Raw genomic sequence first — 16,347 nt, 5'->3', positions numbered from 1 at the left:
GAGGGACTTAACCAAATGGAAAGCTGGGACTTGTTTTCCAAGTGGCTTTCCATTTCTACACACTCATAAAAGAATGTATCCCTTGCCATATGGTGTCAACAGAAAATGTACCAAACAACTGCTACTGATGCTCAGCGTCTATGTACCAGGCTCTGCCCTAAGAGCTGTGCATACAGTCTCTTTGATATTCACAATGACCTCATGGGCAGATCTTCATTATTATTATATTTTACAGAAAGGCACAGAGAAGTCAAGGCATCTTCCTAAGAGGAAACAGTAGTAAGTGGAGTCAGACTCAACACCAACAGAGTCAAGAGAAAACTTATGCCCCTACAAAGACTTGTACATGAATGCTAGGAGCAGTTTTGCTCATAATAGCCAAAACTGTTAACCCAAATGTCCATCAACAGGTGAAAGGATACACAATCGAGGTATGTCTATACAATGGAATACTACTCAGGAATGAGAAGGGACACACTATGGCTACAGGCAACAACATGGATCTCAAAATGATCTGATGATCAAAAGTCAGTACATTCTCGACGATTCCACTCATATGAAATTCTAGAACAGGCATAACTAATCTATAGCGTCAGAGAGCAGACTGGTGGTTTGCTGAAGCCAGGAGGGAAGTTTTTAGGATGATGGAGATAATCTTTACTTTAATTTGGATGGTAGTTACAAGGGATGCATATATCTGTTAAAACACATCAGACAGTATAGCTATACCTCAATTAAGTTGCTCTCTGAAAAGATGGCAGCCTGACTTTGGTCTTCATGGTCACATGGCCTCCCTTCTCCTACTCGCTCTCTCCTATTCCTGGAACCTGTGCTTTGTCCTCACCATGACCTTCGGCCCCTTGGCTTCACCCCCCACCCCCCTCCCGTGGACTACTGCTCCAGGTTTCCCTTCCCAGTTTGTATCCACAACCCACAGCTTCCGTGACCTCCCCCAGCCTTAGGCACGTCCTTCTAACTAATAAGTGCCCAGGTCCCAGATCCATACTGCTCACTTTCTCTACCCTCCATTCTGGGGATGCAGAAGAATTTGCTGGAAAAAGTGTAAAAAACATGTAAGTTGCTATTCTTAACCTTTGTTCAAATTTGCATTGCTTCTGGATCCCTTATGTCCCCATCTACACAGTAGCTGATTCAAATCATCATTACTCCTCCCACACTGCCCACCCTAATGCACTCCCTTTACTCTCATCTCATCTTTGTTTCCAGTCACCCAGAGTTGACATTTAATCTATTTAAACCAATAGATTCTATTTCTATAGTGTCACTACTACTTTTCCCTTCCTTTTCAATCTCATGGTCCCTACTGCAGTTCATACCCTTACTTCCTCTAGCTAGAAATCAAAACAACCTTCTAACTCTTTCTGGAAACAGTCATAGTAGTAATAAAAGCTACTATAAGTGCTGTATCTGGATTACCTCTTTAATCCTTTGTTGTGTCCCTTCTTACAGATGATCAAACTAAGGCTGAGTGTGTTTGAATAAGTAAAGCAAGTAATGTGGCTAATAAGTAGTGAATCAAAATTCAAACACAGCACCATCTGATTTCTTTCCCCCATTCACCCAAATTCAGGTGCCAGATTAATTTTCTGAAATCTGTCTTGTGTCACTATCTACTGGGAACTTTCATGTTTCTCAGCATCCACCTATGTAAGTAAGGCCTTCCATACGCTAATTCAATGCAAGTTTTTCTAGACATTATTTCCCATGATTACTCACCTGGCAATCCATTCTCCATACACCTTACCCATCCTGCCTCAGTGCCCTGGAATGCCCTTTGTTCCCCCACTTTCCAAACTCTCTCAAAGCCTCAAGACTCATCTCGGATGCCTCTGCATTCCTCCTGCATTTTGTTATAACTCCACTCTTGTGATTTAAACACAGTCTACCTTGTATTTTAGTTATCTCTGTACTTTTCTCTCCCCTTCCGGAGGGTAAGCTCCTTGTGAGCAGAGTTAGTCTCTTCTCATTTGAGTCTCCAGCATGTTCTTAGTTCAGGTCTTGCCTTCAGTTCAGTTACTCAATGAAACATTCATCTTCCTGCTCCAGCCCTCACATCTTCTATAAAATCTCAGCTCCCGCTCCACCACCATACAAGGGGATACATATTCTTACTCATCATTCATCAACCAAACAGGCTTGGATATCCTAGACTGACAGCTCTTTAAACACGGCCACCATTTTGTGTACATCCCCAAGCCTCTCCCACTGTCTGTCAACCTTCTCTGTTTATGGGACCAGCCACAGAGTCACGACCCAGCATTGCCCTTTGGCAGGAGAAATGCCCAAATATTAGTTCTTAAAGATGGTAGGGAGCCACCAGGTGTGCAGCACCTGTAATCTCCATGAGGTATTTTCACAACTTGAGTAAATCCCATGAGCAGTGAGGCAAGTCTCTCCTATTACTAACAATCTCTGAATTTGCAACAAGCCGTAAAGGTTGGAGCCAAGCCCCATAATACTCTCTAGTTCTCCATCTCTTCAAATTCCCTCAAACATATCCAAAGCAAACTAAGCCCAGGAGACATGGTCAAGGGGGACAAAACAGCAGGCACCTGGCCATGACTACCAACCCTTACAGAATGGAACAATTTCCCAGAAGCAAGAAAGAATCTTTATCAGGCCCCCACATCCTACAAGGCCTCCTATGGTCTGTTTCAAGTTCTAAATCCAAGCTCACAGGTCATTCATTCCTTACTCTACCCCCAGCCCTATTTTATATATACCCTAAGCTAGGGAGCGATCTCGAGGGTCACAATCAGAAGTTCTTTTATCAAGCACAAACATTTTACCTCTGGCAAATGGCTGTCACCAACCTTCATGAACTCAACCTTTGATGAAGTTGGTTATGTTTATAAGCAGACCCAAACCAGCTCAGATAGCTGAGGAATTTCTCCTATAGGGAGGGGGCCCTTTTCTCCACCTAGGAATGGAGATTTCCCAGTTGACCGCATCATCCTGTCACAGCTCATTCAGGCTGTCCCTCCACCTTGGCCTTACCTTGTTCGGACAAGGTTGGGGCTGGCCTGGCGGTGCAGAGTGTGGCTGTGACCAGCACAGCCCAGAAGAGGAGGCACTTCCAGCTCCACATCCCAGTGCTGCAATTAGAGGTTGGGAACAGGGCTCCACGCCTCCATGGAGACTCCACCTTGAGCTTGATCTTCTTTCTCAAGCTGACTCTGGCAAAAGGAAAAACCACAAAGTTAGGAGGGTTTGAGAGAGGGAAGGGATGAAACAAGCAGGGTAAAGCAGGACACACCATCACTCTGTGGGGAAGGGTGCTTGAAGCAACGGTATGCTCCTTAGGGCAGAGAGAAGAGAATTGTGATCCTGCCCCAACACTGAAGTAAGGTCTATAGGTCTTTGTTTTTTCAATTTTATTAATAACATTGATCAATATATAGCGTGAATATTCTTAACATATGAACATTCCATACTTGGTGTGCACTCAATGGCTCACAAAATCATCACATAGTTGTATATTCATCACCATGATCATTTCTTAGAACATTTACATCACTCCAGAAAAAGAAAAAAAGAAAAAACTCATACATACCATACCCCTTACCCCTCCCTTTTATTGACCACTAGTATTTTCCTCTACTCAATTAATTTTAACATTTGTTCCCCCTATTATTTATTTTTAATCCATCTTTTTTACTCATCTGTCCATACTGTAGATAAAAGGAGCATCAGAACAAGGTTTTCACAATCATACTGTCACTTTGCAAAAGCTATATCATTATGTGATCATCTTAAAGAAATATGGCTATGTGAACACAGAGGGAAGGGATGAAACAAACAGAGTCAAGCAGGTCACACCATCACTTTGTTGGGAAGGATGCTTGAAGCATGGGCAGAGAGAAGAGAATTGTGATCCTGCCCCAACACTGAATTCAAGTCCATAGGTCTTAATTTAAAAAGGGTGCTTTATTTCAATTCTACATCTATTTCTTAAAAAAAAAAAAAAGTGTGCAGCCACTTCTTGAGTGTGAACTATGTGCAAGCCTTCTGGGAAAACTGTCATGAAGTTCTCCAAGGTATAAGCCCCAAACCTCGTGACAGTGCCAGGAATGCTGCCACTTTGTGCGCAAGAACTTTGCAGAGTACAGTGGGCTTGCAATCCCACAGTACAAGACTCCACTCTGTCCAATGCAAACCAGTCCCTTTGGTAAGGGGGAGAAAAGAGAAAGGAAGAAATATGGAAAGAGTGGAGGGCTAGGAAATGAGAGGCCTAGGTTGTGGTCTTACTTTGAACTCTTAGTAGCTGTGTGGTTTGAGTAAGATGCTGAACTGCTCTGCTCTGGACCTGTGTAACGAGGAAGTTGAAACAAACAAACTCCAGAGTTCTTTTTCCCTCTAAAATTAATCTTAAGGATCTCTAGTTCTACCAGCATCCCTCACAGAAGAAAGAAAACACTACTCTTACCAACTACTTTTTAAAAAGCCTCTTAGAATAGAACCATGACGTGGCTCTAGTTTTCCCCTCTGATGCTAAAAGGTGAAAGGTGATGTTCAACAGAAGTGAGTTCTGTAGTAGGGGGAAAAGGTCCCACTGAAGAGTCAAGGGCCCCTCAAAAACTGCTCATGCCAGTCCCAGTTAAAAGCACGGATTCAGCAGCCCTTTATCCTTCTCCGGCCTGAAGTGTTAAAATGTAAAAAGCAACTTCCTAGGGCCTAGCAAGAGATCATTACTGCCGAACACTCACTAAGTGACAAGACTCTCTGGGCAGTGTTCGAGCTATGTAAGGGTGACCATCTCTGCCTTCCAGGTGGCTTGTGTCCCTAAAGGCTCCAGGGAACCATCCGAGTTATTCAGAGAATCCACTTCCCCGGAACATGCCCTAATGTGGTGCATCAGCCACATCAGCCTTCCTTCCTGAGTCGGCCTGGGCCCCTCGTGAGTGAGTCAGTCCCGGTTGGCAGCAAACCCCCTGGATTCTCGGCTTTGTTCACATGTGCTCCCCAGCAGGAGTGCGCATGCACGGCCACTAGCTCCCTCCCAAGGTTTGCAGAAAAAATGCTGAATGATTTCGAATCAAAGGAGAAATAAACATTTGCATTGCATTTTTCTTAATTTAAGAAAAGGGATTAGAAAAGAGGGACTGGAACTAATGTTTATGGAATATTACTATGTGCCAAGCATGCACTAAACACTAAATGAAACAATTAAAGTTCATTTGCTCTTCATCATCAATTTACGGGTGGGTAGGAATTACTATTCTGCTTGAAGTAATGGAAAAACTGAGACTCAGAGGTTAAGCGCTTCGCCCACAGACATGCAGCTTGTAAGCAACACCACCAGGCCTTCTCATTATCTGGATAATTCCTTTGGTCAAAAAAAAGAACCTCAGAAACAGACCACGGATGTGCTGTCTAGGATGTAGGATGGGGCACCAACCAGGACTGCCATAGAAGTGATGCTTGCTCAAGGTCATCTGAAACCACATCCCACGTTTCACTGCATCCCTAATGGACACATCCAGAAAGGTGTACTTAAGAGAACTAAGTGCCACAGGACCCACCTGAACGATGAATGAATTTTGAGAACCCAATGAGACAGGGTGGTTATCATCTTTAGATGATTCAACGTGGTTCCAGAGGTACCAGACAGGCAGCTTCCATTGCCAATTGGCTACTCTGCCCCCTAAAAAACCTGCCCACCTCTTTCAGCTCAGTGATCAATGCATTTCAAACTAACCTGGCAGCTTCCCTCCCACTTGTTCCCAAAAAAGGTGAAAAAGTCTCATTCCACTCCTACAACTTAATCTCTCTGGACCTCAAATTCCACATCCGTAAAACAAAGGGTGCTAAGAAAATCCAGCCTCCAGCACGAATTCCTGGAATGAGAAGGTAAGTTGGCAGGCGCCCCATTCCACCAACCTTCAGGAGATGCAGTGACACAGCTATTCCACAGTCTGTCTGGGACGCTGGCAACTGCCACCCCCTCCTTTACCTCATTTTCTTCTCATTTTATTAATTAATAAATTCTTAAGTTCCCTTAGGAATAGTCTCCTGCCCTCACTGCTTGACAGATGTGACTCTGTACCCTTGCAGATATTCACAGCAGCTTCCTCAGAGACCCTTGTAGCTGACTCGAATCTCAGTCTCTCCAGAATTGGTCAAGTCTCCTGAGACATGCAGCACAATTTCACTTGAGTACAGAGATCCTGACTGAAGAAGGAAGTGAGAAACACACAATTTCAGTTTCCCCACTTGTCACTGGGGCTTTAAATAGCATCCCTGCTTACATCACAGGTGGTTTTTATTAAGATCAAATGGCAGGTAGGTGAAAATACCTGGACTCTCCTCTGTGAGTATTAATCAAATCTAAGAAGGAGATGGTATCTGGTGAGAAAGCAGAGGCTGAACCATATGACCTTTCATCTCTCCTGAATTCTAAGAGTTAAGATTCTATGACAACCGAGACTTCCTAGTTAAAAAATGATGCTAGGAAGACTGGCTGATGAGTTCAGGGCCAAATTTCTTTCTATTCTCTGGAGAATAACCAATAAATTATTGTGCTTCCATTTATGACCCTGCTACCTGAGGACAGTCACTTAACCTTTCTGACCCTCTGTTTCCCACTTGTTGGAAGAGGCTAAAATATTTGCCCTGCCCACATCATAGATGGTTATGAAGATGAGATGGGCAGTGTGGCTGAAAGTGTCCCCCCTCCTCTCTAAAGTAGACCAAATGTAAGGAATTATAAGCATTGTGCTTACAGCACACTCAGGAGAGTTTGGTAATGGTGACAGAAGGACACAAACTTTCTACCTTCCCAAAGGTAATTCTCACCAGTCATCTTCAAACCTTCTAGACCCAGTTGTCCCATATCATGCTATTAAGCACTCAAATGGCTAGCTCAAATTGAGATTGCTATAAATATAAAATACATACTGGATTTTAAAAATCTGGTATGAAAAAGAATGTAAAATATCTCACCTATATTGATTTACAGGTTCAAATGACAATATTTTATATATATTGGGTTAAATCAAATATACGATTTAACTGCAAAAACAAAAACAAGAAATTAATTTAAAACCGATTTCACATACTTTTTATTTAAAATTTAAAACCGGATGTGTCTCACGATCTATTTCTATCGAGCAGCACAGCCTAGACAACTTCTGTGCCTGCATGTGCAAGCATTTCTTCTTTGCCTGTTCTCTGTCCTCGACAGACCAACCTAAGAAGCTACTGCGTCCAAAAGCCTTGCTTCTAGCTGGATTTATAAAACACCTTAGCCTTTCTCACATGATGCTTCCTACCTCATCTTGTGCTGTATGTCTGTACCTCTCTCTTCTCCTTTGGAACTCAAGGTCCTTAGGTGCAGTGGCTGTGCCTGACTAACTTTTGCTAAAACCCTCGGCACCTGACACACACAGTTGACACTGACATATTTTCAACTGAATGAATAAATGAATGAAAGAAAAAAAGGTTGACTGAGAAGAAAATGATAGAGATCCTTTTCCAGAAAAGAGGTTGAGAATATCAGAGAAATGCAATAGCCAAGTACCCTTTCCTCTAGTCTGAGGAATATCAACCAGAAAATTTTCTATATGTCTTCATTACTCAGAATTGAAGAAGTAACACCAAAACTTCAATCCCTCTAGAGGGGAATAAGACTTGCTTCCATAACAGAAATGGTCACTTTTCCCAAAAGTAAGCATTCTCTACTCACTGTTAGGAGTGGCAAGACAAGTACTCAATAAACATTTTTAAAAACTTATGCAGCAATTCTCGCCTGCCATGCTGGAGACCCGGGTTCGATTCCTGGTGCTGCCCATGCAAAAATAATAATAATAATAATAAACAATTAAAAAACATGCAACTCAGTTTGCAAAATTTAAGTTGGCCCAAGGAAAGTGCTATTTTTTTCTCGTTTGAGTCTCTAAAAAAAGTGTCCAAATGTCCTTGGGAGTGAGAGCAATAAGGAGAAAGTAGAACATCACCTCATTCGTTCTGTAGTTCACACAGTTGAGTGGTCTGCTAAGGGCGGGAAACCAACACAACTTCTTTAACTGTATAGGGTTTGGGGAGAGTGGTAAGGAAAGAATTTCTGTTTAAGGTAGATGCAACTTTGAGGAGGGATGAGGGGGCAAATATTCCAGCACAAGCCTGGTATTTTCATCCTCTCTGGAAACACCAGAATCTTCTCTAAATTGGACTCCCACCAGTCTCTGCCACATTCAGAGCTTTTATAGAGCTCTTGGGAAGACAATGCAAGACAAACTTCCTAAGAGGAAATTAAACACATCTCAAATGGTTTGACACCCTTTCAGAACAAGACTTCGAATCAATTCTCCTTAACCCCAGCAGCAACAGGCTCAAACTTTCCAAGGAAGCTCTTTAACTCACTGGAGTACCAGCGGCCACTTTGATGAAAGAGATTAAGAATGCAGGCAAGAAGACAGCATTCTGAAAAGCTGGACACTAAAACCCTAAGTACACACAGGGGCATCTTCTGTCTTAGGAGTCTCATTTCAGGTCAATACCCTAAGGAAACAAACAAACAAAAAGCACACAACTAAAAAGCAAAACCCATAGATTTTCCTTGGTTTCCATGGCTGGAGTCTGCCTTCCCATTGCTCAGTTCAGTGTCCCTGCCCTCTGGAGTCCACCAGGAATAAAGCTAGTACAGGCTTCGGGAGGAATGCCTGGATGTACTCTAATCCTATTCCTCAAGATGGGAGACAATAGCTTCTGCTATGCTCCTCCATTTTTTCCTGTTCCTTTTCTTCACTTGGTATTCAAGGGGCACCAGGTGGAAGTTTCTACCACCCTCCAGAGCCAAAGGCTAAGGAAAAGAGTCACCCTAAGTTTCCTATGGAACCAAAGGAAATGAGTGGGTCCCCATCCTGGCCCAAATCCCCACTGATAAGATGCACCAGAATAGGCATATCTGCTGGCATATTACAAATAAGCACACAGGGCGGGCCACGGTGGCTCAGCAGGTAAGAGTGCTTGCCTTCCATGCCCGAGGACCCGGGTTCGATTCCCGGTGCCTGCCCATGCAAAAAATAAAAATAAAAATAAGCACACTTGTCCAAGTAGCTCTCCATCAGGATGGGTCTCATTCAGAAGTTGACATGTAGCTATGACTAAGAGTCAGTGCAACAGATATTTCACTGAGCAAGTCACTGATGCAGCACACAACCATCCCAACTGGAACCAGGTCCTGCAATGTCCCAGTCCCCAAATATTCTGAACTCTGAGGGTCAGCAGCAGCTCCAGAGCCTCTCCCAGCTAACTGGAGGGAAATACGTAAACAAGTCATTACGGAGGCTATGGGGGCAGGCGGTCAGCAATAGCACTGAAAAGAAGGAAGACACCCAAGCTCAGAGGGTAATTAGCCAGACCGAGGCACGTCCCACGGGGCTCAGCTACTTAGCTTTTAAACAAGCCTTGGAGAGGAAACCCGGATGCTGGGCCAAAGGGGGAAAATGGCCACTTTCAGTTCAACAGTCTCAAGGCTAAGGTTCTACAATTTAGGTGGGATTCCAAAAAAAGCGCTGGTCCGGAGGTGCAAAGGGCAGGCCACATCTGCGGAGGAAACAGTCACCTTAATTACCATGTCTAGAGAAAGTGCGATTTCATTGCAGCCTCCAAACTACCCGCCCAAAGAAGGAAACTAGAGAAGTGTTTTCAATTTGAAAGAGCCTGGAAAGGAGAGAGAGGGTGAGGGAGACCAACTCTTCTCCACCCGCTCTCAACTTTGGGCCAGAGGGCGCTGCTTTCCTGTGCCAAAGGATATTACAAAAAAAACAAATAAAAAAAAACACAACTCATCAAGCCAATCCCCGCGTCAGACCTGTAGCCCGTTAGTCAACGGTCAAACGTCTCACTTTGGTTTCCGGGCGCTGCAGCCTCCCCCAAACTCCTTAAAACACTCACAGGGAAGGGCCACAGGCAGCCCCCCACCCCCCCGCCGGCCCTCCCTACACGTCCCCACGCGCTGCGCACCGGGAAAAGGGACGCGTGAACGCCACCGAAGGGGCAGCCGGGGATGGGCAACTCCGAAGGAAGGATTGCGCACTCGGGACAGAAGCTCTAACCGAAGGGAAGAGAGTGCCCTGCTTTTGTTCGCGAAACATCCGTCAGGGCCAATTCTGGGTCAGACCCACGGTCCAAGAGGCAGATGGACTGCTGGCAAGTGTTATCCCCTAAAGCCTGGCCCCCTTCTCCCACGACGTCTCTTTTCTGCAGTTTAGAAAGCGTCCCAACCACCACCCATGAGCAGCAGCAGGAAAATAAGTAAGTGGGAATCCTACATAGCTTGGGATCCAAGGTAACTTTTTCTCCCTGAATCCCAGCCCCTCATCCCCAATTTTTAAGAAAATTTAAAGGACGTGTTTAAGAATCCCCGTTTTAATAGGGGTGGGTGGGATGCTAATAACGTGGCTGCGGTGTACCCGTGTGGAGTGAAATGGAACCAGATGCCGATGGTACGTCTGGAATATGGGAGGAAAAAGTGTTGAGGAAGAGAGACATCACAGACGTGTTCTTAAAATGGGTCTTTTTGTAGCTTCTGGGCCCCAAAAGGACAGAATGGCCTCACCCCCTCTCCTCAAAAAAGGTGTCTGGCTGCTTTCATAGGGCGTGTGTTGTATGAACCCCATCTACCACGTCAGTAAATTCCTCGGGCAATGAAAGGATTCTCCCCCTTTCTCCCCACCCCAAACATAAAGAATGTGGGGAGCGGCGAACAGAGAGCAACAGGCCTAGGTGCCGAGTGAGCCCACCCGACAAAATCCTCATCCCTTCCCCCACCTCTAAGAACCGGACTGGAAGGGTATGTTCCCCTCCCCCATAACCCCATCCCGGGGCTTAACATCAACCCTTTGGGCGCCCTCGCCCTTCTCCAAACTTCCGACCCTGTCTGGGATGGACTGTGCAGAAGACACCCCTCCCTGGGACGGAGAATTCCTCCCTCGCCCTCCGCTCAAGCAGATATCCAGTCATTTGGTGACGCCACCTCCTTAAAACCTATTCAGGGGTAGGCTAGGCCGACCCCCTCTGCCTTCCCCCTTCATACCCCTACCCATCCACCCACCCCCGACCCCAGACTTTCCGGGAGAGGGAAGAAGACATAAATATCCCGGATTGTTAGCTGTCTGTCCGGAGCTACCTGCTGAATTGGGATGAGTCACCACGAAGGGACCCAAAAGGGAGGAGTGAAATGCAACACACACACACAAACACACACAACACGCGCACACACACGCACACACACACCACCACACCACCTCTCTCCCCAGGCGGAGAAGCCCCCAGGGCCGCCGCCGCCTTTGCCCCCATCTCAGTCCCTCTCTGAACTGACCGCTCCGGAGCGCGAGTTGGCAGAAAAGTTGGGCGGCGGGACTAGGGTTGGGGAGGGGGCGCAGAAGGCGACGCTGGTAGATGCGGGGTGGGTGGGGGGCGTAGGGCCGACAAAAGAGGGGTGCAGTAGGCTGGGAGTGGACAGGGAGCCGGAAGGTGGAGGAGGGCTGGGAGGGAGGCGCCGGCCCCGACTGGGCTGCAGCAGAGGAAGCGCGCGGCTGGGAGGCTCCGGCGCGGGGAGCCGCTCGGGACTTCCAGCCTGAGCGGGATCTGGCGGGCGCCGCGGCTCTTACCTCACCCGGCGCTGCGGTGCCGCCTCTGGAGAGTCCGCCGTGGCTTGTGTAGACTGGCGGCTGCCCGCGTCTCCCGCTCCGGCCCGCTGCCCTCGGGGCTCAGCTCGGGTCCCGGCTCCGCGCGGGGTTCGGCGCTTCCAGCCCGGGCGGGAACAATGGAGCCGAAGCTGGTGCCCCGGAGGCGGGGCGGCGGGGGGGAGGGCTCCTGTCCGCCGCCCAGGGTCTCCAGACTCTGTGCCCCGACTCTGCTGAACCCCGCGGCGGCGGCTCACGCTTCTGGCACACCCGGTTCCATCGTCCTGCGGGGGCCCCGGCCCAGCGGCGCGCCCGACTGCAGCACTGGTAACGGTGCGCCCAGCTGGGCGCCACTCGGACTGGAGAAAAGTCCTTGGGCTCGGCTTGGCTTTTCCAGCTGCGGGGAGCGCTGGTGGCTGGGGAAGGCGAGCGAGACGCAATGCGCTAAGCAGGGTCTCGGTCCTGTCCAGACGTGGCCGGCCCAGCTCCCGGCACTGCCGGGGTTCCTCGGCGTGCTGCGGGTGCGGCAGGACCAGGATTCCGGGGTCCCGCTCTCCGCCTCCTCCTGCCGAGGCCGACACACCAGTGCCCGCAGGAGCGCTCCGAGCGCTGTGCGCCGGCGAGGCGCGAGGACTCCCTCTCGCAATCCCACGGCCCGCTAGTCCCTCCTCCTCTTCCTCCCCCTTCAGCTGCCTGCTGGGCCTTGTAGTTCCTGAGCCGCGGCCCCCGAGACAGGGGGAGCGAGCCGCGCCGCCGGCTCTCTTCTGCTGGTTTCCTGCAGTCTGGGCTCGTTGGGCGCGCGTGCCCTTCCCTCTGAGTACCGTGAGCAGGGCGCCGGAATATCAGGCCGCTGGCAAGCTAACAGTTTGGAGGATGAGATGGGGAGAGAATGTAACCATAAGGTTGTTCGTGATAGCATAGGCTTTTTGAGTCTGACGGTTTAACTTGGAAAATGATTTTTCTTACTCTAAATCTCCGTTTTTCTATCTGTAAAAAGGGGCATAATAGTACATTCCACATAGAGTTCTGGATTAAAGGAGACGTAGGTTTACGGTCTGGAACGTAGTTAACAGACGTTTTTATTCGAGTATCTGAGGCTGGAACCCCTTCCTCAGATTCCGTGATCTCATTCAATCCAGCTACATTAATTCAAGTTTTGTGGTTCCCAGGGTACTGAACCCCATAAATTCTACAGCACTCTTCTTATCCTCCAGAAGTCTCTAGCATGTGGTGAATGTTTAGGAAGCTGAGTGAGTGGTGGGAGTTGTGGGGAGGTGTTGGTTTGAAAATGAATCACCGCAGCATTAGGTGGAACCCAGGGAGAATGACCTAAATGTCCTTTTCCCTGGGTCCTTCCATGGGGTGGTATATCTAGTGGTTTCCTAATCCAAAGGTACATGAGTTCTTTGGGGAGCATTTTGAAAATACAAATTCTTTGGCCCACTCACTCCTGTGGAAACAGGCTGTTCCAAGAAGGAGCCAGGAAATCTGTATATATATATTTAAGCTCCCTTATATTGTACCTGTAATGTGAGGGCAGGTTTGGGGCCACTGGTAGAGTGCAGTGCCACACTGAATAGGAAGGAGACTTCAATTCTGGTCCTTTGCTGATGAACTGTTTGATCTTAGACAAGTCATACATCTGAAAATGAGGATGGAATTAAGTAATGGATATCAGTACACCAAAAGTGTTACACAAACAGAAGTAACTAAGTTAATAGTAGGGTCTGTTTCCTCATCCCTACCCCACAAGGTCTTGGAAGTTCAAATACTGATGATTAGGTCCTCCAAACTTATTGAAAGGGTCTCTAAGCTCCTTTTTCATTTCACCATCAGTGAAAGAACAGACAATCCATAACTGTTTATGGACTGACTGAGGAGTAAATATTCAATAAAAATTTTTGAATGAATGAATAAATAGCAGGAACTCACATATTTGTGGAATAAATGAACATCAACTGTTTATAGGGTGTATAGGGTTATTTCTCCTGCAAGCTTGTCTGTCCACCCCTTTAACCTTCCAGCTCCTGGACAGGTTCCACTGATCCTTTCCTATCAGCTGCCCACCCATTAGGCCACCTGTGTTGCAAATAATGCTTATCCCAGAGATGTAAGAAGACCAGACTCACACCCCTCCTTATTAATCCCTGAAACTCCTAGTAATCCTCTGGTATATCCCACCTATTTGATACTTGATATAGCCTTTGTTAGTTGTCTTTTTTACCCTATGCTCTTTCCCTTTAGTTGACTCCTAAACTGTTCTAAGGCAAGGCTCCCTTCTACATATCTGGCCTAGCTCAATTCTCTGTCCTCAGGAGGTTTTTCGTGTATGTTTGTTGTTGATGGATGTGATGAGGGTAGCAAACCTGGGTCATCAGAGGACAAAATACAAAAATGGTTGGGAAGACAAGCCATGGAAGAATCTAGCATTTCATGTTCACACCCAATTACTGTTTTCCCACTTTATTCCCAAAGAAGAGTGGATCACCTTTCCTCTCTTTGCTTTTTTTAAAACAGAAAAACAGTTCATGTTTTATCCTGTTTTAAATCCAGCCTTTTTTTTTTTTTTTTTTTTTCATTTCTTTTGTTTTGGAACCATTTTGGAGTCCCAAGGAGGCAGCTGAAGAGCGTGTCCTTGTTTTAAACCAAAAAGAATGATCTAGCTGCCTCTTTGGTGTTGAGGGGCACAGGCGCTGCCAGTGAACAAATTCCTCTATGCTTCACCCGGTAACTAAAATGAAAGCAAGTGGACAACTCAATAGCTCTCTCTTCCTCAGTTCTTAAGGAAACATCCCACGAGAGCCAGAATGGAGAAGTCCTAAAACCCTGAGGACGAATGGGCCATCAGCAGACTGTGGCTCCTGAATAATTGAGAGCTGACTGCTTTCTTCATTCTAGACCGGCTCCCCACTCGCGCCGCTCCCCACCCCCACCCTTCCCCCAACTCTTTTTGAAATGTAGACCCTCAGCTCAGGACAAGTCTCAGGCCAATGGAGGGAGAGCATCCCCAGGGCAGCCCTGAGCCATTCCAGGCAGCAAGGGTCATATGGCAGCTCTGCCTGCTTCTGTCCTGCACTGAGGACTCCTGGCTCCTTGCCTCCCCACACAGAAATGTAATCTTCCCTTGGAGATAACAAAGAGCTGGGAGGGTCACGGAGGATTTGTAGGCCCCTTGCCCTGCCAGCAAGATGTCGGAGAGGGAGACAAAAGGCCTTCATGCTCTAGGACCTGATAACCAGTTGGGGGCCTGTAGCCTCCCGGATCTACAGGGGGAGGGGAACAGTGCTGAATGAAAAGAAGGGAAACGGAGCTCTCCCCAAAGCCCGGCCGGTCCTCTTTGTTTGGGAACAGTTGCAGAAAATCCCTTCCTTCTCCTTAGAGCCGCTTGTGTTCTCTGAGCTCCTCCACCGAGTAGGGAGCTTCTCTTTCCCCACAGTCCATTCGCCCCACTGCTCCCCTGCGCCATCTGAGTTTGTTTATTTCAGGGCTCAGCAGTCCCAACCAGGGATGAGGACTTCACTAGACCGGTTCATACTTCAGAGTTAACACCTCACTGAAACGGAAGAAGTTTGGGGGGATGGACTGGGCGAGGTTGGGCCTCAAGTCTGCTCCAGTCAGGCTTTGGGTGGGGGGTCCCTTAGCTGTGATAGGAACTGGCTGAAACCCAGCTCTGAGAGCTGGTTGCAGGAAGGGATGCAGCAGGAGTGAACTGTCGGGTTTTCCCCTGCAAAGTGGGCCGTTCACAGGTCCCTGGGAGCAGGTGGGCGGCAAAGCCTTTTGCCCCAGGCCCCTGGAGTCAGGGAGCAACAGTCAGTTACCATCTGGCGGCCATTTGGTAACCCCTGGCTGTTCTTAGCACAGCTTCAGCTTGTCAGGGAAGGGAGGGTCTTGTTTGGCTTGGTGTTTTTGTAAATAATACTTCACTCTCTCCTAACAACTGGGGGTGAGCAAGGGAACTAGCTGCAGTAGTGGCTGGACTTGCCTGGCCCTAGTGCAAGACCATCCACTAAGGTTGGGGAGCACTTTTGTGCTTCAGGCACTGAGCTGGACACGGTGTTTCTGAAAATGAAAGGGACAAGGGCATCCCAGTAGCTCTGGCTTGGGGTGGGGTGGGGTGGGGGACCTAACACTGCAGGCAGTGCTGCGCCAGCCCAGCTGCTTGTGCAAGGTGTTTTGGGAGGAGCAATCAAGAGGCTTAATTCCTTAGAATAAAGATGGCTAAAAGGAAGTGATTCTTGACTTTAAAGAGTGGCAAACAGCATGTGAAAATCCACAAACTCATCTTGGACACTTGTGGAAGGTAAGGCTGGAGGGTACATGCTGGGGTATGAAAGCTTCTGAGTTCTCTTCCTCTAAGAGGGAGAATTCAGTCTCTGGGATCAAACAGGTCTTCTGGGTGTCAGTCCTGATTTTGCCTCTTCGTACTGGCTGTGTGATCTTGGGCAAATTGTTTAATTCCTCTGTATTTCCTCAGTGGTGAAGTGAGAATAATGGCAGTCCCTGTTCTTCAGAGTTGTTGAAAAGATGCACTGAGATAATAATGCATTAATGCACTCGATAGAGTGTCTGGCATGTTGTAACCACTCAATTAATGGTATCCATGGTGGTTAATTTTTTATTCCAGGAACTTTCCATTGGCCCGAGACCCAGCTTTTTTTTTTCCCCAAGACCCTGCTTTTGTAAGCAAATTTCCAGG

General features: G+C 47.5%; 1 protein-coding gene across 9 annotated transcripts in view; it reads right to left on the bottom strand.

The window, feature by feature from the left end:
• Positions 1 to 12,279, bottom strand: part of FGFR1 (fibroblast growth factor receptor 1) — a 51,852-nt gene extending 39,573 nt beyond the window's left edge. For 5 of the 9 annotated variants that reach the window (XM_077144705.1, XM_077144706.1, XM_077144707.1 and 2 more), the window contains exons 1-2: positions 9,988 to 10,005; positions 3,019 to 3,197 (exon numbers count right to left, since the gene is read on the bottom strand). In XM_077144705.1, the coding sequence (XP_077000820.1) occupies positions 3,019 to 3,109 (91 nt within the window). In that variant the 5' untranslated portion in view covers positions 3,110 to 3,197; positions 9,988 to 10,005. Of the gene's footprint in view, positions 1 to 3,018; positions 3,198 to 9,987; positions 10,006 to 11,636 lie in introns of those variants that run through there. The other 4 variants (XM_077144711.1, XM_077144712.1, XM_077144713.1 and 1 more) reach the window with 2 other exon arrangements.
• Positions 12,280 to 16,347: the final 4,068 nt, after the last annotated feature.

This window comes from Tamandua tetradactyla, chromosome 26, assembly GCF_023851605.1.
Source record: "Tamandua tetradactyla isolate mTamTet1 chromosome 26, mTamTet1.pri, whole genome shotgun sequence".
In the NCBI taxonomy this organism is placed as follows: Eukaryota; Metazoa; Chordata; class Mammalia; order Pilosa; family Myrmecophagidae; genus Tamandua; species Tamandua tetradactyla.
The sequence above is the reverse complement of the archived record's forward strand: the minus strand, read 5'-3'. Positions and strand labels throughout refer to the sequence as shown.